General features: G+C 60.4%; 1 protein-coding gene across 3 annotated transcripts; it reads right to left on the reverse strand.

Annotated features, from left to right (window-relative positions):
• NKD2 (NKD inhibitor of WNT signaling pathway 2) lies at positions 1–27,246 on the reverse strand. 3 transcript variants are annotated; one of them, XM_007961113.3, is made up of 10 exons: positions 26,972–27,246; positions 26,848–26,883; positions 26,502–26,581; positions 7,357–7,417; positions 6,066–6,193; positions 5,241–5,336; positions 4,647–4,794; positions 4,170–4,254; positions 3,324–3,451; positions 1–1,762 (listed from the first exon to the last, which is right to left on the reverse strand). In XM_007961113.3, the coding sequence occupies exons 1-10, from the start codon at positions 26,994–26,996 to the stop codon at positions 1,185–1,187; spliced, it is 1,365 nt and encodes a 454-aa protein (XP_007959304.3). In that variant the 5' UTR covers positions 26,997–27,246; the 3' UTR covers positions 1–1,184. The 3 variants fall into 3 exon arrangements, with proteins under 3 accessions (XP_007959304.3, XP_007959302.3, XP_007959305.3); XM_007961111.3 differs by having other exon boundaries at positions 3,324–3,520; XM_007961114.3 differs by lacking the exon at positions 1–1,762 and adding an exon at positions 1,782–2,047.
• Positions 27,247–27,425: the final 179 nt, after the last annotated feature.

Consider the following 27,425-nt stretch of genomic DNA (forward strand, 5'->3'; position numbering starts at 1 on the left):
TCTCTGAAAAGCTTGTTTTAATACAAGGTGTGGCATGGTACAAAATGCAGATATATTTATTACGCCTGAAAAACATCTGTCGCCAGTTGGCATCAATTTGCTTTATCCTTAAAAACAGAACAAGGAATGTAAACACAAAACTGCTGTGCAGGCTTGCCAGAGCCCGGAAAGCGCCTGCACGTTCCTGTTCGGGGTAACCATGTGGACCCCTGCAGGCTGCAAGACTCAGAAATATTGGCACGGGCCCACCAGATCCCGGAAAGTGCCCGCACGTTCCTGTTCGGGGTAACCATGTGGACCCCCGCAGGCTGCAAGACTCAGAAATGTCACTGGGACGTCCTTCTGGCCTGCAAACCTCTCCTGACCCTTGCAGGAGGACACACTTTTCTCCAAAGCTGACACGTCACAGAAGCCGCTCCGTGAGTATTGGACAGTGAATGTTCAAGTCCCCGTGTTCTGGGCCGCACCAAGCGCGAGCCTCTGCCCCTCCCCACCTTGACTGTGTCCTGCGTCCACCTGAGCTGCTGTGGCTCCGGGACCAGGGGCTACCTCCACCGCCGCATGCTGCCCTGTGGCCCCTCCTCGCTCGTCAGGACTCCCTGTGCCCTGTGGTCCCTCCTCGCTGGTCTGGGCTCCCCACTCTGGCACTTCTCTTTCTAGCGCTGCTGCCTTCTGCTACGTCTGCTGCTGGCCTCCTACAGGGAGCCACGGATGCTCCCTGCTAAGCACAAGCTGCTTCCCCTCGGCCCTGTACCCTCTGACTTCATGATGCACAAGCCAGGCAAAGCCTCAGCTTTTCCATTTGCTCCCGGGCTCGCACTGGGACAGCCTACGGAGGCCACCGCTCGAAGCCCGGGGAGGAACACGCACCCCAAGCATCCGGGCATTCCCTGCGCACTCTAGGACCTCATTCTGGAATCATAAAGGAAAGCAGTTTTATGGGTGACACAGATGAGCCTTAGAGCCGGGAAATGCAGCGGCCCAGATGTGTTCACCGCCACGTGGCATCGAGGGCAGGAGAGCAGAGGGCCCTGGGCCTTGTCCGCGTGTCCAAGCTGTGCCGCCTCCATCACGCCAGCACCTGCAGTCAGTTGCTGTTTGCTGTCGGAGGTGGGGGGCGCTGGGCTCCCATCCCGAGGGTGCAGGCCGTGGTGTGCTGGAGCGAGGTGTGCTTGGCGGCGGCACTAGGACGGGTGGAAGTGGTGGTGGTGGTGGTGGTGGTGGTGCTCGTGGTGGTGGTGGTGCTCGTGCCGCTGGATCGCCGGCACCGCGTAGCCGTCTCCCGCTGGCGTGGGCGGCAGGTCCCGCACCACCTCGTGCTCCACTGCGGCAGGCTGGGCATGTGGGGCCTTGAGTGGCGAGTGGCCCTCCCTGCCCTTTTGGCGGTACCGCTTGTGGCCGTAGGGTGGCGGTGGGGGCTGCGGGGGAGGCTGCGGGAGGTGGTGGCCGTCCTGAGGGGCCTGGGGGGACAGGACGGCCGGCAGGTAATAGCTGAAGGCTTTCCCGGACTTGCTGCTGGCTGGCACCCCAGGCGGCTTCCCGGAGCCCTTGGGGGACTTGAGGAACTGCTTCTCTGGCCCCTTCGGCCGGGGCTGTGGGTCCAGGGCCCGGGCAGCAGGTTCCAAGGATGGCACGTGTTCCACCAGCACCTGCGACCTGCGGTGGTGCACGGCGTGTGTGTCCGGCTCTTGGGAGCGGGACCGAGCCTGGAGGTGCGAGGCCCTGCCCTGGGGCTCCTGCTTGGCTTGTATAGGAGGGGACCCTGCGGACACAGGTCAGAGTGTGAGGCCTTGGGAGTGCAGGCCCAGGTTCCCATCTCCTCCGAAACGGCCCAGGGCCCACTGGAAGAGCTGCGCCAGGTGTCCCATCTGAGGCCAGCCTGTTAGCCAAGTCTGCAGTCAGCCAGCCACCAGCCCTGAAGGGAAGGGGCCCGGCCACCGGGGGTGACCTGCCTGGCTCCATTGCTCCCTGCAAAGGCTGACTCCTCTAGCCCCATCCTCACTGCGTGTCCTGGGAGCGGAGCTGCTCTCCTCGCACAGCTGAGACCCTGCCTGGGGCCCCATGGCAGAAAGCCAGGTTATGTCAGAGAGGACACCCCCAGGATTCACGTCCCCTAAACCCTCATTACAAAACAGATTCCAGAAGGACCAGGGCTTCCACCTTCACAAGGTGCAGGGCAAGCCCCATGCACAGAATGGCCCAGGAGGCCAGCGTCGGCACACAGCGCACTGAGCCCGTGACCCCGATCCAGCTCCACCCCTCCTGCCCCTGGGGACTCCTGGAGCCGGGGTTAGGAGAGGGACTTGGCCCCAGTCCTTGGGGAGCGGCCTGGGCTTTAGTCCAATAATCTCCATGCAGGCCACACGGGGGTGCTGCTGCTCGGAAATAAATGGGTGCTGGGCAGGCTGCCAGCTGTCTACGCTGCTTGCCATCCACACTGCCTGCCATCTACACTGCCTGCCGTCCACACTGCCTGCCATCCACACTGCCTGCCGTCCACACTGCCTGCCGTCCACACTGCCTGCCTGCCGTCCACTGTCTGTTGTCCACACTGCCTGCCTGCCATCTACACTGCCTGGTGTCCACACTGTCTGTTGTCCACAGTGCCTGCCTGCTGTCCAGTCTGTTGTCCACACTGCCTGGTGTCCACACTGTCTGTTGTCCACACTGCCTGCCTGCTGTCCACACTGCCTGCTGTCCACACTGCCTGCTGTCCACACTGCCTGGTGTCCACACTGCCTTTCTGCTGTCCACACTGCCTGGTGTCCACACTGCCTGCTGTCCACACTGCCTGCTGTCCACACTGTCTGTTGTCCACACTGCCTGCTGTCCACACTGCCTGGTGTCCACACTGCCTTTCTGCTGTCCACACTGCCTGGTGTCCACACTGCCTGCTGTCCACACTGCCTTTCTGCTGTCCACACTGCCTGCTGTCCACACTGCCTTTCTGCTGTCCACACTGCCTGCCATCCACACTACTGGACAACCCCCTCTGCTGAGTGAGCCGGTGATTCGACCCTAAAATACTGACTTCTCACCCCAAGGCAGGGTTTTCCTGAATGCAGACCCAACGTCTTCTATCTCACTTTGAACCAGGTACTCCCCCTGCCATACACACACAGCTGGACGGGGCGCCCGCCTTGCTTTTGGGCAGCACCAACAGGTAGCCAGGAGGCAGTCACGACCAACAGGTAGCTGTGGAAGGACCTGGGTGCCAGGCGGGGCGGGGCAGGGTCCCCCTGCACTCAGGGCTGCAGGAAGCAGGACCTTCAACAGGCACCCACAGCCGGGGCCTCGCGCCCAGGGTGGCCTCCAGGACATACCAGGGCCGAATCTGGATGTGTAGTTCTCAATCCCGGCGAGGTCCAGGTAGTGGTTTCTGCGCTCCGTGTTCTCGTCCACGCAGTAGGGTCCCCGCTCTGAGCAGGGCTGGGGGTCAGCGCTGGGCCTCCTGCACGGAGCACAGAGAAGGGCCTGACCGCTGCACAGACTGGGCGGCACGCCCCTGAGGATGGGGTACCTGCAGCAGGCGGCGGACGTCTGGGGTGTGTCCTGACCAGCACCCACCTCCTCGCAGAGCAGGACGAGTGGACAACTGGGCGCAGACACAGCCAAGTGCCGTCCAGAGAAACAAGGTCATGGCTGCCCCCCAGAACCCTGTGATCTCCGTCCCAGGCACCAGAGCTGCAGGTGCTCTAGGGAGCGGCTCATGCTGTAGTGCCCCTGGTCACCACTCTGGGACCACTGTAGCCACTGCACCAGCCACTGCCCAGCCACCCTCAGCCACTGCCTCAGCCACTGCCTAAGCCATCCCCAGCCACCACCCCAGCCACCCTCGGCCACCCCTAACCACTGCCCCAGCCACCCCCCGCCCTGTTGCTCCCAAAGCTACTGAGTGGAGCAACAGGGAGCCACGGCAAGTCCAGGCTAAGGGTGTCAAGGCTGCTGCAACTGCTGCCCCTCAAAGTCCTCTGCTCAGACTCGGGGGCCCAGCTCAGCCACAGTGCCAGATGCTGGAAGGGCCCGTGCCCCACAGAGCTGTCGGCCCAGGTGCCCCCAGCAGGTCTGACCTAGAGGACAATGCATGGCCTGTGGCCTGTGGGAAACAGGGATGTGGCCAGGGTGCCTCTGTCTAAGGTACAGCCCCACCCTGGCACCCCAGCCCTCACCTGACGTGTGCAGACAACCTCCTGTCGGCCACCCTTGGCTCCTCTGGCAGTTCACTCTCTGTTCTGCAACGGTTGGGCTCCCGGTCTGAAAGGGGGGTCTTGCTGTCACTCACTCACTTCCTTCTTCATTCAGCACTAACACATTCACTCATTCATTAACTCACTCATTCACTCATTCATTAACTCACTCGTTCACTCATTCATTAACTCATTAACTCACTTGTTCATTCATTAACTCACTCGTTCATTCACTCAACTCACTTGTTCACTCATTCATTAACTCGTTCACTCATTCATTAACTCACTCATTCATTCACTCATTCATTCATCTGCTTACTCACTCACCCACTTACTCACCCATCCATTCACCCACTCACTCTTCCATCCACTCACTTGTCCCTCCCTGTCCCCAGCACACAACTTAGGACCCTGCCAATGTGGGGTAGGGTCCTGTGTGTGTGCTCAGGCCTCGCTCACCCTGGCCGGCAGGAGGACCCTCCTTCCTCTTGCTGGAGGGCTCAGGGCTGACAGTTAGCTTCACACGGAGGGTCTTGCTGCTGCCCGAGGAGTGGTTGACCGAGGCATCCACGACCTCATAGATGGTGTGCATGAGGCTGGACATGTCCTGGGGCCCAGCATCGGTGTCACTGACAGAGCAGACCCGCCCTCTCTGCCGGAAAACACACCCATCCCCTGCCCCTCCCCGCGCCATCCTCGCAGCTGCCGACAGACCTCAGGGACCAACACAGGCGTCTTCTCTGAGCAGCCTGGGTCTGCCTGGGAGGCCCTGTGAGTGCCTCCAGTGCCCTCAGGGCAGCCCTGCAGTGTGGGAAGCACAGCCGCAGAAATGGGCGGTGCAGGCTTGGCCCAGAAACACATGTGAATCAGGCCCTGGGGAGTCGCAAGCCCAGCTGGCAGGAGGACCTTGCAGCAGACAGGTCCCCGCCTGCCCCTTGAGGTATGGCGAGGCCAGCACAGTCCATCTGTCCCTCCATCTGTCCCCTAGTCTGTCTACTACTGGGCCCTGTGCAGCCCTTCCTGTGGACCTGACACAAACACAAGCTCACCTACCTCCCTGGTGACTTTCCCACAGTTGTCAAAGTCGTAGAGCGTGAACGTCCACTCCTGGCGGTCGTCGTCCTCCACCGAGACATCGCACTGGAGTGCCTGCGGGGGACATGGGGGCTGGGACCTCGCCTCCTACCCACACCAACACGCCCCATTCTGTAGGGGGGCAGGATCTTCTGGGGCCTTTCCTGGGGGTCCCTCATGCCAGCCAGGAAAGGGGGAGCCTAGAGGGCAGCGTGGCTGGAGCCCAGGCCCTGGAACCAGCAGACCTTTCTTGTCCATCTTCAGCCCTCCTTGGGGGGACCCAGCTTTGTGTTCCGTTACTTGGTTTCCCCACAGTGACACCTGTCTCAGCTCATGCAAGCACTCCATGTCCCCCAGAAGGAGAAGAGGACACGCTGGCTGTCAAGTGTTGTCAATTCCAGAAATCTTGACTGGACATGAAGACCCCACCCCTCCCTGAGCCCCCCTGGGAAGCGGAAGCCCAGTGCCCTGTGCCCTGGGCCCGGTGCCCTGCTTCCAGTCGGGCTGTCTGTCAAGTCAGCTTTGGCGTTACTCCTGTAGTGCTAAGGGTACCAAGGCTGGGAACACGGCTCAAGTTATTTAATGCCAGACCAGTCAGTTTTGGCCAAATTCACAGCAACATCCCACACTCTCTGGCTCCTGCTGACTTTGGCTGCATATTCAAGTTTTGCTTCAGTGCTTTAAATGGGGTGAACTGTGGGGAAAACTGAGTGAACTACGCAGTGTCCACAGATGCCCATTTTAGGGCAACACACGCCGGCCCCAGGGACATGTTCCCGCAAGTGAGGCCGGAGAAAGACCTACGTCAATGTTGAGGCGCTGCCCGCCTGGTCCTCGTGGGCTCTCGCGGTTTGCTGCCCTCTCTCCGTCATCTGCGCTGAGTTGTTGTCCTGGGCGCTCGCGGCCCTCAGCTTTCTCAGCGGGGAGTGCCACTAGGGGGACAAGAGGTGGCGAAGGGGCTGGCAGAGGAGACATGGAGGATGTGGCCTGCCGTGGGGGGGGCCGTCGCTGCCCTCCCCTCACCGCACCATGATCCCATCCAGACGAGCCTGAGCCGAGAGCCCGATCTTGGGACCCCTGCGGAGGGGAGAGAGGCCCCATCCCAGCCAGCCACAGCCGGGTGTGCCCTCCTCTCACCAGCCCACAGTGGCTCCCAACTGCAACCACCACCTCGGGGCTGGGGGTGCAGCAGACTCCAAGGAGCACAGATAGGGGAAGACAGCGTGGGCCTCCAGGAGATGCTCCCTGTGTCATCATCAGGCCCCCCTCCCCGTAGACACAGTCCCTACCGCCCTCCACTCCAGAATCCTGGCACTGAGCCCACAGGCCATGCAGGCCACCTGTGCACTGAGTGTGTCAAAGGCAGCCCCCTCTCCCAGCCTCTGGGCAGGATGGATGAACAGCACTCCGGTTTCTGGGGCACAATTATTCCATTATTCTCTGGCACTCACAAGCCTCGTCCCCAGGATAGGAGCATGGGCCTGTCCCAGCTTAGCACCTGCAGACAAGTGCACGTCGAGCCTGAGCTGGGACGACACTCTGGGCCTGCCTTCCCATTGAGGGGGGTCTGGGTGCCTCTCTTGGCTTCAGCAGCCATCTGAAGGTGACCCACCTGGCTGACCTCCCAGCACCCTCCCACAGACCCACAGGTAAGCCAAGTGTCGACCTGCCACACGCCACAGGTAGGACTGGTGCCACTGAGACACACAAGTGGCAGGGACTTAGGCTGGGCCAGCATCTCACACATCCTCTGACCCAGGGCTGACGTGAAAATTCACAGGTCACCTTTATACAGAGCCACCCCCATCCACAAACACAGGCTCACAGAGACTCCAAACACATAAAGGTGATGCTTAGGGCTCTGGCCATGGGATGGGCCTTTTTCATCTCTGCTGCCAGATCCCCGCTGCCAGTCCAGCGAGGACCCTGTGAGTTGTGCTGCCAAGCACTTTTCAAGAACAAAGTACGTCTGAGTCTGGGAAGTGCCCCTTGCTTCACACACAGGGTTGTTTTAAGGGTGGTTTTCTGGCGTTGCCTTGGTACGGGATGAAGTCTGCGAGGTTTGGGGAGGGCGGGCTGCGGGAGCTGCACTTACCTTCTAGGGGACACTGGTCCTCCCGGAAAGGCCCTTCCTTGGGGTTCCCATTGGGCAGCTCCTGCAGGAAGAACGGGGCAGTCAGCGGCCACACAGCTCAGTGGGCAGGCGGGGGAGACGGGCAGGAGCTCTGGGCGGCTGGACTGGAGTCTGACACTCACCTCAAGCCTCCTGGGGCATCTCAATCTCTGGGTCGAGAAACACCAACCCTCTGTGCCCCACTCAGCCTCGGATTTTAGGAGGCAAAACACACAGACATGCCCGTGTTGTCAGGTTCCCCAAAGCATTTCCAGGTGGAAGACATGGCTGCCTAGAACGACCCCTTCAGTCAGTCCTGCCCTGAGGATGCCCCTGGCCAGGGCCCCCACGCTGGATCACCCTAAATACAGGAGGAGACACGCCTGCCCCTTTGCTCTGGGGCCTGCTCCCAGCACTGCCCCCTGGAGCCTGACATGAGGACTCCAGCCGCTGCCCCCACGGCTGCCCAGCACCCCAGCGTGCCTCTTCTAGGGCTGCCAGCAGAGACCAGTTACGGCAAATGGGGAAAAACTTCAAACACATCCCAGCGGTGTTTCTGCTGAGCTAAAGCTCACAGGGTCCTCATGAATTATCTACAGCCTTGAGGACACGGAGAAGGAGACAGACCGTGGTCAGGGCAGGGGCCTTGCATGGCGGTGGAGGTGCGGCGTCCCTCAGCCCAGCACTCACCGCCCTGGAGCATTTCCTGAGAGCAGGCAGCTCTCGGGCAGGTGGGCTGGAGGGATGGGCAGCTGTGTTTCTGCTTCTGATTCCAGGTCCCTGGAAAGCCATGGAGAGCCCGCAAGGAGACAGAGCACAGAGCTGAGGCCCGTCCACCCGGATGGCCAGAGCCTGACCCTGGAGATGACTTTGGTGCCAAGTTGGTGTCTCCGTGGGTGGACACAGGACCCCAGGGCTACCCTCATGGTCCCCATGCTTCATCCTTTCCTCCTGACCAGGGTCACGTGCCCTTCATCCCTTCTGACCTCCTGGGGGGCTGCCGGCCCCGCTGGGGTCCCTGGGGTTCCTGGAGTCTGGCCCGGGCAGGAGGCCGAGAGAGGTCACCCTTGAGGGCACCTGGACCCCCCCAAGCACCTCCTGCCACCGTGGTCATCGGCCAGGGGCCAAGCAGGGTATGGTGGAAGGTTCCAGGCTGGCCAGCTGCCACCCTAGACCTTGGGCAGGGAGAAGGACTGGACCCCCATCCACACATGGGCACTAAAGTGACACTGCCGAGGCTGAGTATTGTTGAGTCAGACCCAGGCCCCCAGCCCTCCTTGTGGCTAAGCCAAGACCTAAGCTCCTCCTGGAGCTGAGGTCTCCTGCCGGTCACCCAGGGAGGTGCCAAGGCAGGGTGGGCAGCTCCCAGTGGGAGGCAGGAGAGCTTGCCCTCATTTTAATAAGAAACAAAACAGCTGATTATTAAAAAGTAGGGCCTCCCTCCTGGGGGCTGCGGTCCTGACATTCCGGGACTGGCTGCTGCGGAACTGAGGGGCCCTATGAGCCCAGCCTGGCGAGGCCCTCGTACATCCACACAGCAGGGAGGCACCGCCGTGAGGTAAAACTCTGTCCAGGTGGACGCTGGCATAAAACCAAATCATCTGTAAAACCCGGGCTGTGGTTATTTATTTATTTTTTTTCAAAATCAGAATAATGGGTGAGGCTGCAGTCGTAGGCTTCTGTGGAGTGCAGAGCAGTGCCCAGAGCCCCAGAGGTGCAGCCCCCATGGGCACAGCATCCTCGTGGGAAGGACCAGGTGCCGGGAGCTCCAGAGCCCCTCAGGTGGACTCGTCCAGGTGCTTGGCGGCAGCTGCCAACAGAAATGGTGTCGTGAGGGCAGCCAAGGCCACCAATGCCCAGGCTGAGGGACGCAGGCACTGTCACTGTGGAGGGCTGGTAGGGAGGGGAAAGTGACCCTAAATGCTGAGGTGGGCGCCCCGAGGCATCCCTGTCCACCCCTGCGAGCTCCAGTCCAGACCTTCTCTGGGACGTGGGGAGGGTGCTGGGGGGGCTGCACCACGCAGGGTTCTCAGTCCCCCCACCCCACCCCACTGCACCACAATCCCCCACCAAGCGCCCAGTTCACCTCCCATCAGACCAGCAGGCAGAGCTCAGGCCTCCTGCATGGTGCTGGGTGCCCCAAGCCTCTTTACAGATGGCAGTGAGGTGCCCTGGGGCCTGAGGGCTGGCACACACAGCACTCCTTGCTAAAGAGCCCTAACTGAAGTCACTCATGGAGGCCACATTGCTGTCCAGATGGGGGTCAGCAGCAGCGGCTTCCTGGAAAGTGCCAGAACCCATAGGAGCCGGAGGTGCGGTGGCTCCTGAGGACAGGCAGCCGGGCAGCAAGTTGGGTGGGGTGCAGTATTTTTTAAGGGATTTTTAAGTGTTTCCCACGATTTGCTGAAAATGACAAGTGAGAAACGGCGCATCACGCACTCCACGCATGAAGTCAATACAGTGAACATGCAAACGCCGTCCGTTTCATGTTTCTAAAAATTCTGAGCGCGCTTGTGGGGGATTTCTTTTTTTTTTTTTTTTTGAGGCGGAGTCTCGCTCTGTTGCCCAGGCTGGAGTGCAGTGGCGCGATCTTGGCTCACTGCAAGCTCCGCCTCCCGAGTTCACGCCATTCTCCTGCCTCAGCCTCCCAGGTAGCTGGGACTACAGGTGCCCGCCACCACGCCCAGCTAATTTTGTGTGTGTGTGTGTGTGTATTTTTAGTAGAGACAGGGTTTCGCCATGTTAGCCAGGATGGTCTCGATCTCCTGACCACGTGATCTGCCCACGTCAGCCTCCCAAAGTGCTGAGATTACAGGCGTGAGCCACCGCCCGGCCACTTGTGGGGGATTTCACTGGTTACAGACAGGAGTCTAAACTCGCGAGATGGCAGGAGGAGGGGTGCAGCTGTTCAAGACAGAAAGAATCTGCACAGACCCGTGGTTTGATTTCTGGAAACGCTCCCCACACTACACCAACCAGTCAAGCTACAATAACCAACCAACACTGTAATAACCAACCAAAACTACACCACTTAGCCAACGCTACACCAACCAGCCAACGCTACACCAACCAGCTCATGACCAGGTTCCTAACACTGAGGAAAATCCCATTAAAAAAATCCACTTAGGCCGGGCGCGGTGGCTCAAGCCTGTAATCCCAGCACTTTGGGAGGTCGAGACGGGCGGATCACGAGGTCAGGAGATCGAGACCAGCCTGGCTAACATGGTGAAACCCCGTCTCTACTAAAAAATACAAAAAAACTAGCCGGGCGAGGTGGCAGGCGCCTGTAGTCCCAGCTACTCGGGAGGCTGAGGCAGGAGAATGGCGTAAACCCGGGAGGCGGAGCTTGCAGTGAGCTGAGATCCGGCCACTGCACCCCAGCCTGGGCCACAGAGCCAGACTCAGACTCCCTCTCAAAAAAAAAAAAAAAAAAAAAAAAAAAAAAAAAAAAAAAAAAAATCCACTTATACCTCAGCCCTAGAATTCTCAGCCCTTGAATGCACAGTGTTTTTTCTAAGCCACAAGTCAACAGCTACCTCCGAGATGCAGAGAGGATCAAACAGGAAGAAATATTTGCAGTCAAAGCCACACCAGTCTCTGTGGCTGGTGATTTCATCAAATCCGTCCTGGTTGCATAAAACTGCCCTTTAATCTACGCTGCCTCAGTTAACTAGAAGGCCAAGAGCTTTAATTGCAACTTATAAAACCTGCCCCCAGGCCACTGGCCAGATGTGTGGCCCCTCCCCACTGGGGAGACTTCCTGAGAGGCCAAGTCTGCACTCGGGACGCCAGCAGGCCTGGCCCAATGTGCCCCAGCACCCACCAAAGCCTCAGCTTCCCAGGGCAGGCGCCCCTCCCTGAGATGCAGCCCCCACCTGGCCTCGCCCTCCCGAGGGCCCACCCTCCCCTCACTCCCTCCCAAGGGCCCAACCCCCCCTCAATCCCTCTCACCCTGCCCCCAGTGAGAGCCTCCTGTGACCCCCCAACCTGTTCCACCCCCCCTTCCTGTCCCAGCTGCACTTCCGGCTTGGGGTGCCTGGGCACCTCCTCTAACCTGTCCCACTGCCCTGCATCCCTGAGAACCCTCCATGTCAGCAGCGACCCCATGGCTGGCCTTCAGGCCTCCCCATGCCCGCTGTCCCCTCCCGCCCACGGCATCCTTCTGCAATGCTGGGCGCTCTCCTGGCCCCTGGGAGGACAGGGTACCCGACCATGGGCCTGCCCCATGGGGCCTCATCCCATAAGGAAAGCAGCCGCATCTGCCTGAGCAGCTCGACCCCACTCCCTCACTCAACTCCCTCACTCAGCATCACCTCAGATTTGGGAGGAGGGTCTGACCCCAGGCCACGGAGGCCTCCGGGACCAGAGCCCACAGCCTCACAGCTGCATGAGCGGCAGGCGTCTGTCACACGGTGTCGACAACAGGTAGCCTTTGCTCCAGGTCCCATGGCCCCGTGGGACGCTCACAGAGGTCACTCCGGTCTGTGGGCCAACAGCCCCAAGGCCACTGTCCATGTTCCTGCCATGACAGTGAGGACATCTGCTCCCCGCCACAGGCACCGGGCTGAGTGCTTCGTCCTCCCAGCACCCAGCTCCCGTCCTGGTCCCAGCCCAGACGGTAAGATGCAAACCACAGCCTCCACAGGCGGCCAGGCACGGAGAGACGCTCACAAAACAACTCCCAGCTTCCTGGGAAAAGTCAAAAGGAGCATGTTCCCGTGTCCCGTGTGCCAGCGCTCGGCAGCGCCCAGCAGCTGGAGCACCACTGCCCCCCAGAGCCGCCCCGTCTGTCGGAACCCCTGGAGGGGCGCCAGGCAGCTGCATCACAAGTATCATCCTAGTGGCCTTCAATCTGGAAGTGCCGGTGCAGGTGCCTCTGGAAGCCACCTGGAGTGGGCAATGTCCTCTTCCCAGTAGACAGGTGGGCACAGCCAGGCACCTTTCCCAGGTCTCGAAAATGTAGGGAGGTGCTGTCCCCTCCTGGGCCTCGTGAAGGCAGCTGTTGGCCACAGCCCTGGTGGAACCCCTGGCGGGAAGCACACGGGTGGTCCACAGTGAAGTCATGGCCCCTGGGTCACGACCTAAGCCCTGGTCTAGGGTTCTGGAAATACCAGCCCCGATAAACAGGCAAAGGCCGTGGCACATCCAGGAGGCCGGGCTGGGAGCATCCCCTGGAGCCCAACATCTCCCCACGAGTTGGGGGGGTGGAGGTGATGGGAGCCGAGGCAGAGGAGAGGGAGCAGGGAGGGAGGAGACAGAGAGGAAGGCTTCGGAGAGCGGGATGGGTGTGTCGGGCAGCATTTTCCAGAACTCAGGGCTCCCGGGTCCCTCTGGAATGGGTGTGGAGCCCCAAGTCTGGGGCATTGTCCAAAAGGCGCAGCTCCTGCTCCACCCGACGCAGGACGGGCCTCTCCTACAGCGTCCATCACCACCAGCAGCACCTGGTGCCCCTGGATCCACAGGTGCCTCCCGTGCTATACCCTGGCTCCCCAGTGCCTCAGCCGCCTTGCACTGTGGTGGGGACGGCCCTGTCGGGTGGAGCCCCTGGCTGGAAGTTCCTACCACTGGGGAAATGGCCTCGGTGCACTTCCCTGTCCTTGGCAGGTCAAGCAGTGGCTCTGGAGTTGCACCCAGGGGGCCTCCAGGAGCTGAAAGGAAGGGCCGGGGCGACGGCCTGGCCTATGTCCTGCGGTCATTGCCGCCACCCCTGTGGCCACCCGGTTCTGCAGGGCTAATCCTGCAAACTGGGCTGCCTTTTGCTGGGCAGCAAAGGCCCGAGGCTTCCAGAATTATGGGGCTGTCGTGGCATCGAGGGCAGGTTTGTGGGGCTCAGGCAGGACGCCAGGTGGTAAGGAGCGAGGTGGGCACCTGCCAGGCTTGGGCTGCAGCCACCACTGCCTCAGGGAAGTCGGGAGGCGCCTGGAGTGCAGCTGGTCAGGACCAAGGCCATGTCCAGGCCAGCAGTGACCTTCTGCCTCAGGAGCTGCAAGGACGCTGGACGTGGTGGGATGAAGTGTGTGCCCAGCAGGCAGCTCAGGGAGGGGAGCTTCAGGACATGGCACATGGGCTGGAGCTGGGCCTCTCAGGAAAAGGCTGAGGGTGATGCCAGGATCCCAAGGAACCCAAAGGGCTGGGACACCTCACAGCAGGTGGGAAGAGCAGGAACAACAGGCTGGGACACCCATAGCTGGTAGGAAGAGGATGGACAAAGGGCTGGGACACCTCACAGTGGATAGGAAGAGCAGGGACAGCGTCACTGGCAACTGGCGGACAGGGGCCAGCAAGGTCAAGGGTGCAGGTTCTGGGGCTGAAGGACAGCAAGGACCCCTTTTCGGCTGGTGGTAGGGGGAGGGCAGGAGGGCACCTTATGAGACAAGGTGGAAGGTGAGGCCGGCAGGAAACAGGAAGGAGGCAGGCTGGGTCACAGCAGGTTGCAGGCGGCCCTGGGGGAGGGGCCAGAGCAGCAGGGAGAGGGCCTGGGGCCTGGTGGGGGACAGTGGTTTCCAAGCCTCTGTAAATGCAAAGACCACCACCCCACCCGCCTCCTCCCTGCTGGGAGCTCAGATGCAAAGATGTCTCTCCAAAATGTCACCGTGGGGAGGGGGACCTGCCACCAGCGTCTGCAGAAGAGTGTGTTTTCTTTTTTTTTTTTTTTTTTTTTTTTTTGAGACAGAGTCTCGCTGTGTCACCCAGGCTGGAGTGCAGTGGCGCGATCTCGGCTCACTGCAAGCTCCGCCTCCCGGGTTTTACGCCATTCTCCTGCCTCAGCCTCCGAGTAGCTGGGACTACAGGCGCCCGCCACCACGCCCGGCTAGTTTTTTGTATTTTTAGTAGAGACGGGGTTTCACGGTGTTAGCCAGGATGGTCTCGATCTCCTGACCTCGTGATCCACCCGCCTCGGCCTCCCAAAGTGCTGGGATTACAGGCTTGAGCCACCGCGCCCGGCCAAGTGTGTTTTCTTACAAGGAGGTGCTGGGGCCCACTTCTGCTGGGCCGCCATGGGATGGAATTTGACTTCAAGGTGATCCGCCAGCACGCCTGTCTGGAAACCCCGCAGCCGGCTTTGAAGTCAAAGTCTCGGTTTCAATGGCTAAACAGTTTCAGATGTGACGATGTAGTTTTATGGGCTTAATAATTCCGACACATGTGCAGCTGGGGCCCAGAGAGGCTACAGTAACACCGGGGCCCAGAGAGGCTACAGTAACACCGGGGCCCAGAGAGGCTACAGTAACACCGGGGCCCAGAGAGGCTACAGTAACACCGCCGGCCGGTCCCTCCAGGCTGTGCTTGCTATTCCGAGCTTCTGGTTCTAAAGTGAAAGATTTAAGGACGATGAGACTGAGGCCCTGTGGGGAGGGGCTGGGGAGGGCCGGGTCGGGGGGAGGGGCAGGGGGCCGGGCGGAGGGGAGGGGAGGGGGGACTGGGCAGGGGAGCCGGGCTTCCCACGCAAGCCCTGGATACATTCAGACGGAGCCTCCAGATCTGAGAGGCATTTGCAGATTTTGCCCATCAGTTCTTCTGGGTTAGGACTGATTTGAGAGATCTTTTAATAACCACATGTGAAATTTATATCTAGAAAAGCAGTAACTTTGGGGTCAAAAGGCCTCCTAAAATACTCAGATGTCCTCGTAAGCTAGAGTTCTGCTGCAACTTAACTTCCTGTAGGCCCAGAAAATAGAAATGTTTCCATCTCCCTCTTCATCCTGCCTCACAGCAGCTTTTCATCTGGATCGTTTAAATGGAGGCGCCACATTCCCCACGCCCCTCACTCCCTCACTACAGGGCTTTTGTGTTGGCATCTGCCCTCTCACCCAGTAAACACCCTGAGCCCAGGGAGGGTCTCTGCAGGGCCTACCCCTGCCACGAGGGTGGACGCTCAGTCTAAGGGGACGACTGACCACACCAAGGGGTCAAGGGGCACCCAGCCCAGCCACGGCGCACCCTTACAAGTGGAAGTGAAGAGATGAGTTACAGCGACAGGCCCAGGGCTGCCCTGCCCATGAAATTAACCCCAATCTAAACACATGCAGAGAAAAAAAAACATGACAAGCAACACGTGGTCAGCGAGACCTGGCTTTACAACCAGGCAGCCGAGCTTCCCTCCCCCAACGCTGGGAGAGAGGGACTCAGGGAGCACTTTACCCGCATTAACCGACTCGGACGGGGGGGGAAGGCATGAGTGCAGCTGAGCCCACACCTTGGCTCAGGAATGGGAACCCACAGCCCTCCCAGAGACTCCATTGTCAGCCAGTTGTGGCTGAGGCTGAGCAGGGTGACCAGGGCCAGGGGTGGAGAGCGGGGGCCTTGATATGAAATGTTTTCAGCTCAGGTATTAAATACAGACCTATGTACGTATATGTGTGTAACCTGTATACATGGATGTGTACACGCGTGTACTCACATACGTGAACACATCACACATACACCTACATATACACGTGTGCCTCTGCCCAGATAATAGAGGCGTGATCATAAATTCTGCCGAAACTTTATGCCCTGCTTTTTACTCTTAGCATCCTGAAGTGCTGACACTGAATGTTAACAACCATTTCACAAACTCATCTGCAGGTTTGATTTTCTTCTCCCAGTCACGCCTGCTACTGTCTTTGTCTTCAGAGCTAATGATCCCCAATGTCACAGAAAAAGGAAAACCAAGGGTGACTGACCTTCCAAATTCAGCTGCCACCCTCAGCTTACATCCAGGCCACAGAACACACAGAATAAAACCACAACTCAGGCCCTGAACTTCCGAACGGCTGCACCCTCAGCCGCCCCACTCAGAGGAGGCGGAATTCCAGCGGGATTGAAAGCAGACCCGAATCCACTTCCCTTCTATCTGAATTCTTCCCCGGGAAAAACCCACCGGACGTTTTTGTTTTCTTTCATTCACATTAAAGCCTCATGTTTCCTATTTCAAAGGAAGATTAGTTCCAAAGCTGGAAAGAACCCTGCTGCATTTCAGAGTTTTCTTTTTTCTCATTTGGAAGACACCATATGTGAAGATGCAACATCGATGTCCTTACCAGAGAGAAACAGCGGGAAATGCTGGTTGAGGAGCTTATATTTAATTACAGCTCCAGACCGTGGGGACTGAGCGACTCAAACAAGTAATCAAGGCCTTTTCTTTCTCTTAAACACCCCCGTTGCATGCCCTGCACATGACAATCTCAGAACTTCCACGTGGGCCCTGCTGTGGCTGGTGAGGGGCTCCATGAGATGAAAGGAGGGCCTGCTGCCCACCTGCAACTTTGCTATTGGCTGAGGCTGCAAAGGGCTCTAGGGGGCAGGGGCTATGCCTGGCAGCTGCCATCCACACGAGCCACAGCCCACTCTCAGGGGAGAGTGGTGACAACCCACGCGTGAGAGGTAAGAAGTGTTCAGAGGAGACCACGCACATCTTTGTTACAGGACACAAAATCGCATCTCAGGAAGGGTGCTGGGCCCGAGGCTGCAGGGTGCACAGGCTGAGCTCTGAACAGCACACAAAGCCTTGGGGTCACACTCCAAACGTGAAAGAGGAGAAGCTGGCACGGGGGGCGCGGATGGGGGACATAATTGACAGGGGAGGTGCAGGCAGCCAGGACCACTGCCCCAGTCACTAGAGCTAGAGGCAATCACAGCCCTGCCAGGGGGACAGCAGGAAGGTGGCACTCTGGCCCGGTCGCTATGCTTTGACCCAGGACTCACCGACAGGGCTCTGAGTCTCCCAGACTGAGCTGTGGACAGAGGCGCAACGTCCCCACCTGCTGCCCCCAAGATGGCCCAAAGCAGGGGCGGTGCTCTCGGCCCTTTCAGAGGTCAAAGACGTTCCTCTCCGCGGACCCAGCTTGCACCACGCTCTCCCCACGACAGGCAAACAGACCCCGAGAACAGGCCTCCGGGGCAGCTTCCCCTGGGCAAAGCCAGGTGGTTGGCATGGACGGGGCTCCCCTCACACACAAGACGCCTCCAAGCAAGGTCTGGCAGGATCCTGCCCACTGGCCAGAAGCATCCGGGCCACCTCTGTGCTCCGGCCTTGGGCCTTTCTGTTGGGCTCGGCTCAGCCTGTGGGGCAGCTGCCAGTTCTTGCTACCTCCCGGTCACCCTGGGGACAAGGCGGCCGGGTATCACCGTCTGAGCACAAGCCCCCGAGTCGCCCCGACTGTGACCAGCCTCTCCCAACACACGTGAGCTGGCTGCCGCCTAAAACGCGTCTCAGGCCTGGGAAAGCTCATGAAACACCCGCGAGAGCCTTCCCCAGGCCCACATTCGCTTTGTTTTACAGAAAACCTAAACCACTTGCAACAAATCAACAGCAGGAGAGGAAGGGCCAGAAGCCCCTGCTAGTGGCTCCACCTGCTCCACAGACGGGAGGACAGGCTCGGAGCCCGAGGAACGTGGCTCGCAGAGTGGGTGGGGGTCCTCCACCCTGAAGTGTCACCCAAGGGTCATCCGGCAGGTCTGCAGCTGTGGTGCTCCTCACAGACATCAGGTCTGGCCTCCCACAGCACAGAGACCAGTGCACACCTGTAGGCTGTGCCTGTGGCTCCTTCTAGGCAGAGGGAGATGGATGGGGGCCGCCATTCTTCCTCCCCCCATCTCCCGCAGCCCCCTGCCTGCTACTGTCCCATCCTCCAGGTCTACTCCTGCCTCAGGGCCTTTGCACTGGCCACCCAGCCTGGAAGACTCCGGGGGGCCACACTTCCTCCATGCCTCCTCACCACACACTGTCCTGACACCCACAACAAGCGGCAGCCCCTACTCCTGCCCAGCCTCTCCCACACCCCAGCCCGACCTCTCTCACACCCCAGCACCACAGGCCCTGCACCCCAGCACCACAGGCCCTGCACCCCAGCCCGACCTCTCTCACACCCCAGCACCACAGGCCCTGCACCCCAGCACCACAAGCCCTGCACCCCAGCCCGACCTCTCCCACACCCCAGCACCACAGGCCTTGCACCCCAGCACCACAGGCCCTGCACCCCAGCCCGACCTCTCTCACACCCCAGCACCACAGGCCCTGCACCTATGCCCGGACTGTCCTGCATCCCAGAACCCAGGGCCCTGCCGGCCTTCCTTCCGGCAACCACCATCAGGTTCTCCCAGCAGCCAGAGAGCAGCTCAGACCCTGGGGCAGCAGGGCAGCCCGGTGGTGGGGGTGCGGGCTTTGGTCGGGGGGCTTCTGGGTTGGGGTCCTGGCTCCGGGACTCAGCTCTTCTGTTTTTGTTTCCTCTTTTTGAGGGCGTGCCCAGGACAAGCCTGTGACAGCAGCACAAGGCAAAGACAGCCCCAGAATCCCATGGCCGGAAGCCTACGGCAACGTTCTTTCATGTTACACCACAGCCCTCAGGAGCAAAATCAGAGCCACTGAAATGGCCCCTGCTCCAGCCCTGTCTAGGGTCGGCTGGTCTCAAGCGTGAGTGGCTGCCCCAAAGGGTGCAGGGCACACGGACCTGGCCATTGGCCTGGCAGGGCCCTCGGGACAGCTGAACCCGGTACATCTGGGCAGCCAAGAGAGCAGGCAGCGATGGCACGCAGAGGGATGTGGGGTGACGCTGAGGCCCAGACGCCAGCCACCGAGGGCCAGGCTACCCACGTCCCCGGGGCAGCAGGGAGGCCACCAGGGGCAGCAGCTTTGCACCATGTCCAGGCAAGTCCTTGTGAGAACTAGGATAGGGTCGGCTCCTTTATCCTTTGTGGGAACTAGGATGGGGTCGGCTCTGTTATCCTTTGTGGGAACGAGGATGGGGTCGGCTCTGTTATCCTTTGTGGGAACAAGGATGGGGTCGGCTCTGTTATCCTTTGTGGGATCGAGGATGGGGTCGGCTCTGTTATCCTTTGTGGGAACGAGGATGGGGTGGGCTCTGTTATCCAAAAGCAGCTGTAGCTCTTGTCATGTCCCCCTTAGCGGATGTGAGAGGCCTCGTCCTAGAGGTAGGTCCATACAGGACCACAGCCTTAAGGACAGGTGGGAGCCCTGGAGGGTCCTGACAGCCACCGATGTGAGTGTCATGGAACCTCACCAGAGACAGCAAGGAAGGACCCCCCATTTCCATCGGCATCCAGCAAGGCTCTCAGTCCAAATCCACCAAGACACTTACCATTAAAATAATCTCCAATTTGAATGTTTGTATTACAATATTTCATGCTTTTTGGCTTCTCTGATTTCTGGTGTGCAAAACTATGTACAATTTCCCTGGAAAATTCTGCAGAACAAAGGAAAACAAACCTTCCCCCTCCGGCTGCCGAGGGTTGGCCATCACCGCCAGTGAATTCCAGCTCTGCGCAGGACAGGATTGAACAAACCCAATTTGTTTAACGCCAGCGTGAAAGGTTGCCAGAGGGTGCCCTGCCAAGTATTTGCCAACATGAAAGCAAATTAAAGCTCCCATCAGCTAGCATGGGTGCAGCTCACTGTGAGAGCGGATCAGACCTCGGTCTCTGCAAGGCTCCTGTCCCAGCATGTCCAGGCTTCGCAGCCCAGAGGCGGCAGCCAGAGGAGCGGTGCTGACCCAGGTCAGCACCATGTGTCCCTCCAGGCCAGCACCACGAGCTTCGCCCCACACTGGGAAGGGTCCAGCATGTGGGGGGATCCTGCTACCTGGGCAGACCCCTCACACACCGCGCATTCTGCTCCCCATGGTTCCAGCGTTAACCCAGTAGCCCTGTGGGAAGGGCTCCTCCAGGGACAGCTGATGGTCATGATCTGTGACAGACAATGGCTCAGAAGGTGGCAGGGACTGAAAGCTCTGGAGCCCTTGGAACTGATTAGGGATCCTGGGCTTGGGACCCCTCCCCATGTTCAGGAAGGCAAGTCCAACAGGAGAGGGGCCATGGTTGGCAAGACTTGTGAGAGGACAGAGCCACAGGAACCCTCCAGCATGAGTGCCCCAGGACGCAGCACAGGCCCCCTTGGGTTCCACACATGGACAGGCAGATCCGCAGTCCCACTGGGAGCAGCCCACCCTGAAATGCCGGCAGCGGCATGAGCAGGCAGGACCACCCCTAAACGCTGACCTCACCCAAGCAGGGGCTCCTGCTTCCTCCTGCTTCCTGATGCTCCTGAGGCTTCCCCAACTCCCTGGGGGTGTCATGGGCCTTTCTTCATAACCCAGGGACTTTCTGATGCAGGCATCTGTCTAAGAGTCCTGCAGGAAGGATACAGGGCTCAGCCTTCAGGGCTCCAGGGACCCAGTGACTTGGCAGGTAGCTATCCACAAATTCTGGGGTAGGCTGGGCAACTCCAAACTCAGGTATGTCTGGCCTCAAGAACTGCTGCTTCTGTAAAGTGTGGCTTTGCCAACTCAAGAACAGCAGCCGGGAGGCCAGAGGCTTCCTCTCTACAGGAAGGAGGGCAGACCCCCCTCCCACCCTCTGGCCTCTGCTCCCACCACACCTGGCCACACCAGGGAGGCTGTGGGCATTGCCAACCAGTGAGAGCTTGCTGACAGCTCAGACGACTGTGCGGTACAGGTCGGGCCCACAGCATCTTGGCGTGAGCTCACGGCCTCATGCACCCCTCTGGCTTGGAGCACCCTGGCACTTGGGGAAACACCCAGCAAGGGGCTTGGCCACACCGGGCTGCTCTGCAGGTGGCCCTCGCTGCCCGGCCTTATGGAGTGTGGAGCTGTCCCTTGTCTTTCCTCGCAGGACCACAAGGGGAAGCAGGTGGCCCAGGCACGAGGGATGTGGCCAGGCTGTGAGTGGCAGCACTGGGTCCGGAGCCGGGCCCGGAGACTGTGAACCACCCTACAAGCCGCCTCTGCTAACGATGGGATGACAGAAACCTGGTACTGACGACGGGGCCTAGTCACACGTAAAATGGCCACATGGTGGCTCCCAACTGTGGTCTTTCACCAGGACATCGTTCACAGCCTCTGTCAGGGCCGACCAGGTGGGTATCCCTTGGCCGCAAAGCGGGGGTGGAGGACAGGAACCCTTGGCCCAGACTCCTAGCTTCCTGAGAAATAGAAACAGCCGAACCCCCAACCGCAGCCTAGACAGGACAGTGGCAAGGTGCATGTTTCCCCCTGCCGGGGCCTGGACCTGGGGCGGCCATGGATTTACCGCCTGCTCAGGCAGCTCTGAACAAGCGGTGGCCACCCAAGGGCAAAAGAGAGCCAGCCACTCCTACGAGGCAGGCGAAACTGCACTTCCAATCTCGTCATCACCTTGCTGCTCACACGAGAGACACGCACAGCAGGGGCCCAGTGCACGGAAGGGCACTCGTGGACGGGTACTTGAGACGGCCCTGCCCTTTCTGGCACAACCGCCTCGGCCCACACCAGCCACAGTTCCCGCGGCTCCCAGGAGTCGCATGTGTGTCTGATGGACCCCCAACCCCCTAAAGCAGGCACAGGGCGGCCCGAAGCTGCAGGGCTGATGACCGGTTTCTGAGGATTGCAAACCAGCCTGGGTTTTTTAAGAAAAGGAAAGATGTAAGCTCTTCAGCCAAAAAAGATGAAAACCTCAAAGGAATTCAAATTACTCAGCCACAAGAAGGAAGGAAGGAGGACGGAGCAGCACCAGGCTTCCCATGGTGGCTCAGCCCACTGAGGAGGGCAGGGCGAAGTCGCCTGTCTTCTTTCACCTGCAGAAATCTAAAACTTCAGGTCATTCAGTAGCAAAATGGCCAGTTTTAGCTTGAGGAAGCTGTTTCAGAAGTCCAGGGGTGACAGCTGCCCCAGATGCAGCTGCAGTCTTGTGGGCTCTTTCTTCGGCCTTGTCTGTGAAACCCCCAGCTCCAGCCCCAGGCCCTGCGGCAGGGACGCCCTGCGCTCCAGGGCCTCCATCCAGACACTTGCCTGGCCCATGTGCAGGGCTGTCAGGATGCACTTCACAGACACAGGGGCCGACATAAAGTGAGGTGGCTGCCAGTGAGAGCGCACACCTGCACTGTCCAGGCGCAGTGACCTAGGCGGGCAGGACCATGCCACTGGCCAGCCTCCGGCCTCCACCATGGGCAACACAGATCCACCGGCCCAGCCTCATGGCCGGGCGCCGGCAGCAGCCTCTCCCAGTCAGCACCCCAGAGCCCCTGCAGCAGGACAGGATTTGCCTGTGGCTTGGTGGAGAGCTTGGGGGCACACACGGCCCTCGGTGGCCCCAGGGCCTAGGCTGGCACAGAAACTACATATATGGTGTCCAGTCTGTCCCATGGCTCTCAGGTGCTGGGCATCAGCTGCCGTCAGCTGCATGCCCAGAGGTGACCTTGACGCCCCCCACAACAAGGGGGGATGGCCAGGTGGCCTGGCAACTCCCTTCCGCTCCCTCTGTGCACGTCTGTGCCGGCCTCGCCACATGGCCGGACCACATCCCAGGGTAGGAACACAGCTGCCTGTATCCAAGGGCCAGGCATGCAAAGGGCACCAAAAACAAAGCAAAGGGCAGCCACGACATGCTGCAGCCGCCGCCGGCTCTGACGCAAGGCCCCACGTGGGCCTCAGCTGCATGAGGCCACAGGGTCCCGGAACACGGGTCACAGAAGACAGAAGGTCGGCCCTCAGTGTCTGTGCTAGAGGCATCCCCACGTGCCCCTGCTGCCTTTGAAGGCTGCCGTTCTCCTGGACATCTTGGAGTGGCTTGCACCCTCAAATGCAGAGCTGGCTGGACCGGGCACCCACAACCTCTCCTTCTGTGTGGAATGTGGCCGAGCACCAAGCAGAGCATGGTCCACGTTGCCTTGTCTCTGGGCACATGTGCGCTGGCCCGAGTCTCTCCTGCAAATGTGTATCTTGTCTCCACTCTGTATCTCTGTGTTGATGCGGCAGTGTCCAGACTGTGCTCAAAGCCATGAAGAATTTCCCAGGATCTTCTACAAGAAACTGCTCCCCCTGACTGGGAACTGGGCGTTCCACTGCCACATCCAGCTCTCTGGCCCCACAGAGGACAGGTGAGTGGTGGCTTCTGGGTGGCCAGCAGGGGCAGGGAAGGGGCAGCCCCACCCCTGCCCCTGGGGGAAGGCCAGCTGCAGTCCCCAGCGCTGTGGCGGGCTCCAGTCTGAAGGCATCAAGTCATGTAATGGGGCTGACCCCCCAGTTCCTGTGAGCAAGGCCATGCCGAGGGCAGACGGAGTTTGCTGCGGGAAGCCAGAGGCCAGTGCAGGTGAAGGCCTGGGCCCTGGCCTGGAGCTCAGCCCTGGACAGAGCCAGCAGGTCTTGCAGCTGTGCTCTTCCCGGCTCCCTTCCGGGAAACATGTACCATATTAGCACATTCAGGAGGGCCATGGCATGGGGGTGGGACCGGCGAGTGCATCCTGCAAGTTGGGACCTGCCCTACACAGGCCAGCCAGAGCCGTGCCCACGGCCTCCCGCAGATGTGGGCAGGAGCCCCCCATGCAGGCCAGGGCCACGGCCTCCTCAACTCACAGGCTGGTCTGTCACGAGTGTTCGCTCCAGTGTTGCCTCTGGAGTTACCCCAGTGCACCTTCCTCAGCGCTATTTCATGGAAGTCTGTGCTCTGTTCACAACATTCCAGTTAACAGTGACTCTTGTCTTTGGAACTGTTTTCTGCCAGCATCAGGGAGCGCTATGGAAACTAAAGCTATTCTGCAGACCAGATGGTGAGGGTGAGTGTGCAGGGGCAGCCCGTTCCCAGGACTGAAGCCATCCTCCCTGCAGTCACTACCACTTTTAAAAACAGCCACGCAAGTGCACTGCCACCACGCACCACTCCTCAGCCACGCACGACCCCAGAGACTCCGGATCCCTCACAATCCGCTCTCCAGACCTTCATGGCACCGTCACTAGCAATCCCATGGCCCTGGCCCTTCAGGGACACTTGGCGATGAAGCCGTGCGGGCCCCACCAAAAGCAAAGTGTGGCGCTCCGCAGAGTTGCCAGGGAGAGCCACGTCAGGGGTGCAGAGAGACACCTGTCTGGGAAAGTGCTGCTGTTGGTGTTTTCGGACACGTACAGAGGCAGGAGCCAGCACTGCTCACAGAGAATTAATAATGGCCAATCTCATTTGTGTTATTTTGGGGGCTGGGGACAGAGGGCAGGTTGGAGGTCTTGGCTCTTAGTGCACCCAATCTCCACAGGGTTCTCTGCCACTGTTCTGTGGCATCCAGGATGCCTCGCACGGAACCACGAGGTGGATTTTGGAGAAGGGAAGGAGCGAGTCCCCTCGCTGGCCCCAGCCAGGCATCACGAGGGGTGCCTTGGGTGACTCAGGACAGGCCCTCCTCAGTGGATACCACCGGGGAGGACAAGGATGATAGGCAAGGCTCTGCACTACACAAAGAAGGAAGAAAGTAAGAGCCAGAGTGACGCTGGACTCAACACCTAACTTTTGGCCAGACACTTTGCTGTGGTGGCCACGGCTCTCCCAGACCTGGGTAGGATGTGTCACCGGGGGCACGGCTGCCAGGTGAGAGGAACAGCAATGTGGCAGGGAGGGCACCTGGCCAGGTGAGGGCGCACCTGGGCCCAGGGCTCTCCATGCCAGGTGGGTGGAGTCACGGCCAGAGGCGGAAAATACAGAAAGGCAGCACTTTTGTCTGAAAGCTGAAATGTATTTAATTCACAGGATAGCCTTTGATTCTGAGTTTATTCATTTTAACTCAGAAACGAGTTTTCTTTTATGAAATGATGGCAAAATTAGAAGGTAACAATCCAAGCAAGCCTCAACCCCCAAACTATTCTCTAAAGAAAACGTCCCAGTGTAGAGTGCCGGGTCTAAATGCCCACAAGCAGCCTTCACGTTGACATCGTAGCCACACGGGGAGCACGTGCATTTTCCAGAGCGCACTGACCTCCCGCTATGGTCCTGGGAGCCGCACTTCACGGTGGGGGCGCTGGCTCAGGGATTTTAAGGTTCATGGTGCCGCGCCTCCCAGGGAGAAGGCCCCAGGCCTGTGGGCCAATGGACAGGGGCCAGCCAAAGCCCCAACCGTGAGTGAGGTGAACACCCGGCCACCCGAGGTGCTCACATCACTGACTAATCATACTAGGAGAACCTGGCTGCTAAATGGCACCATCCACTCACCAGCAAGCCCCTGTGCAAATGTAACTGGCAAAGAGAGCCAGATTGGGGCAGGGACAGCTCCCTGGATGGCCTCACCCTGGTCTCCCTATCCCGGATGGAGACTCACAGGACCACCCAAGTTACTGTACCTTAGAGCATGCTTCCTACCGTCACAGGCGTTAGATGGTCACTCTCAGGAAGCACCAATCCTAACTCTATTGCGTGTTAATTTCCAAGCACACCTAAGCCCCTTCTCAAGACAGAGCTGCAGAAAATGTCTCCAAACATGCCCAGAGCTTTTTTTAATCAACTGCCAGAAGAACATCTTTCCAAAAAAGAAACTGTGTGTCCCAGCATGCTCTGTGTCTGGGGACCTGTGGGGACAATGGCGGAGGAAGCAGGGGGCAAGTGTGGGCCTGGCCACCTGGTGGGCCTGTCTACAGCGATCCTGTTCACACTGACACTGATGACCACTGAATGTTAGCTTTCTCACGCTCAGCAAACATGCAAGTCTAATTTACCCCAGACCCTTCCAGGATGCCAGACCTGGACAGTTCTCTGCTCCTGGACATAGAACCTTCCTCACCCACACTCAGGGCCACCTGGGTCCTAAGCCAGCCTTGCAGTCTGGGTGGCCACAGCTATGCAGATGTCCTTCTGTCTCCTGAGCCTCTAGCAGGCCTGTGGTCACTCCCCCCCTCCCCAGAGATGGGAGGCACTGTGGCCTCTGACTCTGGCCATGTTTGCTGAGCGAGCACTGAGGCTCTGGCCAGTGATGCCCCAGGCCTGTAGCTTCCACCCCCTCCTCCAGCTCCTCCAACCGGGGTACTGCATTCCCGCTTTCCAGGACCCCCAGCCCGGGACGTCTAGGTCCAGCCCCTCCCGCTCCCCCAGCTCCTCCAGCCCGAAACATAGAGCCCCCACACCGCCCCCAGCCTAGAACAAGGAATTCCTATTCCTCCACTCGCCACCCAGCACGGGACACTAGCAAGGCCTCCCCCACGGGACCCCCAGACGTCCTGGAGGCTGGGGAGGGACGGGCTCTCCTGGCCCCTCGGTAACTCGTGCGGCCATGGCGGCCCACGTCTCGCCTGTCCGCGGGTAGGCGCCAGGAACAGCTCTGACACGGCTCCCTGTCCCCGGGCGGGTGCGCAGCGCGACCCAGCCGTCGCCCCGCCGCCTACCTGCTTGTCCCGCGCGCGCCGCTCCGTTTCCTCCGCTCCTTTGCGGCCGCTCGCGTACGCTGACGCCACGAAGCTGTCCCCTGCGGCCCAGGGGCGGACGCGCGGGAAACCCGCACCGAGGAGGGAAAGAGACGCGCCGTGAGCCCCGCGGGCTCTGCGCCTTCGCTGTGTCCCCATCTCCCGGAGACCTCGCAGGGGCAGGCGTGCGGGTCCCGCGCGCTCCTGGAGACCCGCGGCCCCGTCCCCCCACCGCTGGCTCCAGGGCAGGGCGCGCGCGGGCTCCTGGCTCCGAGGGTCCCGGCCGGGGTCGCCGCCCCCCGCCCCGCCCGTCCGCTCGCCCGCTCACCTTCCGGGCTCTCTCTCCGTTTGCGGGCGGCGGCGGCTGCGGCACGGCGGGGCGCGGGGAGAGGAAAACGACAGTGAGAGGCGGCTCCACGCCCGCCCGCCCACCCTCCCGGCCCGCGGCTCACCGTGCTTGGACTGCAGTTTCCCCATCGCCGCCGCCGCGTCCCGCCGGACCCCGCGCTCAGGTGCAAGACTGAGTTCTGGAGCCGGGGGCGGGCGCCCGCGGGGGCCACATGGGCCGGGAGCAAGCTAGGGTTCCGGTAGGAGGTGGGAGAAGATGGCTCGACGCCGTGCCGGGGTCGGGGGAGCCGGGGGCCGCGGGGCTGAGATGGAGGGCACCGGGCGCAGAGCGCGGGGACAGCGGCGGCAGCGCAGCGGCAGCGGCGGCGACGGCCCACCTCCCTCTGAGCGCGTGCGCCCGCGCCGGGGCTTTAACTGCGGCCCCCGCAGCGCCCCCGGCGGCCGCTGCCCGCAGCGCATCGGCCTCGACCCCCGCCCCCAGGCGGAGCCCCCAACAGCGAGGAGGACCGGGCCTGGCCACCCGTGAGGGCGGTCAGGGGCTGCAGTAGAGCCTGGCGG

The sequence above is a fragment of the Chlorocebus sabaeus genome, chromosome 4 (assembly GCF_047675955.1).
Source record: "Chlorocebus sabaeus isolate Y175 chromosome 4, mChlSab1.0.hap1, whole genome shotgun sequence".
Lineage (NCBI taxonomy): Eukaryota > Metazoa > Chordata > Mammalia > Primates > Cercopithecidae > Chlorocebus > Chlorocebus sabaeus.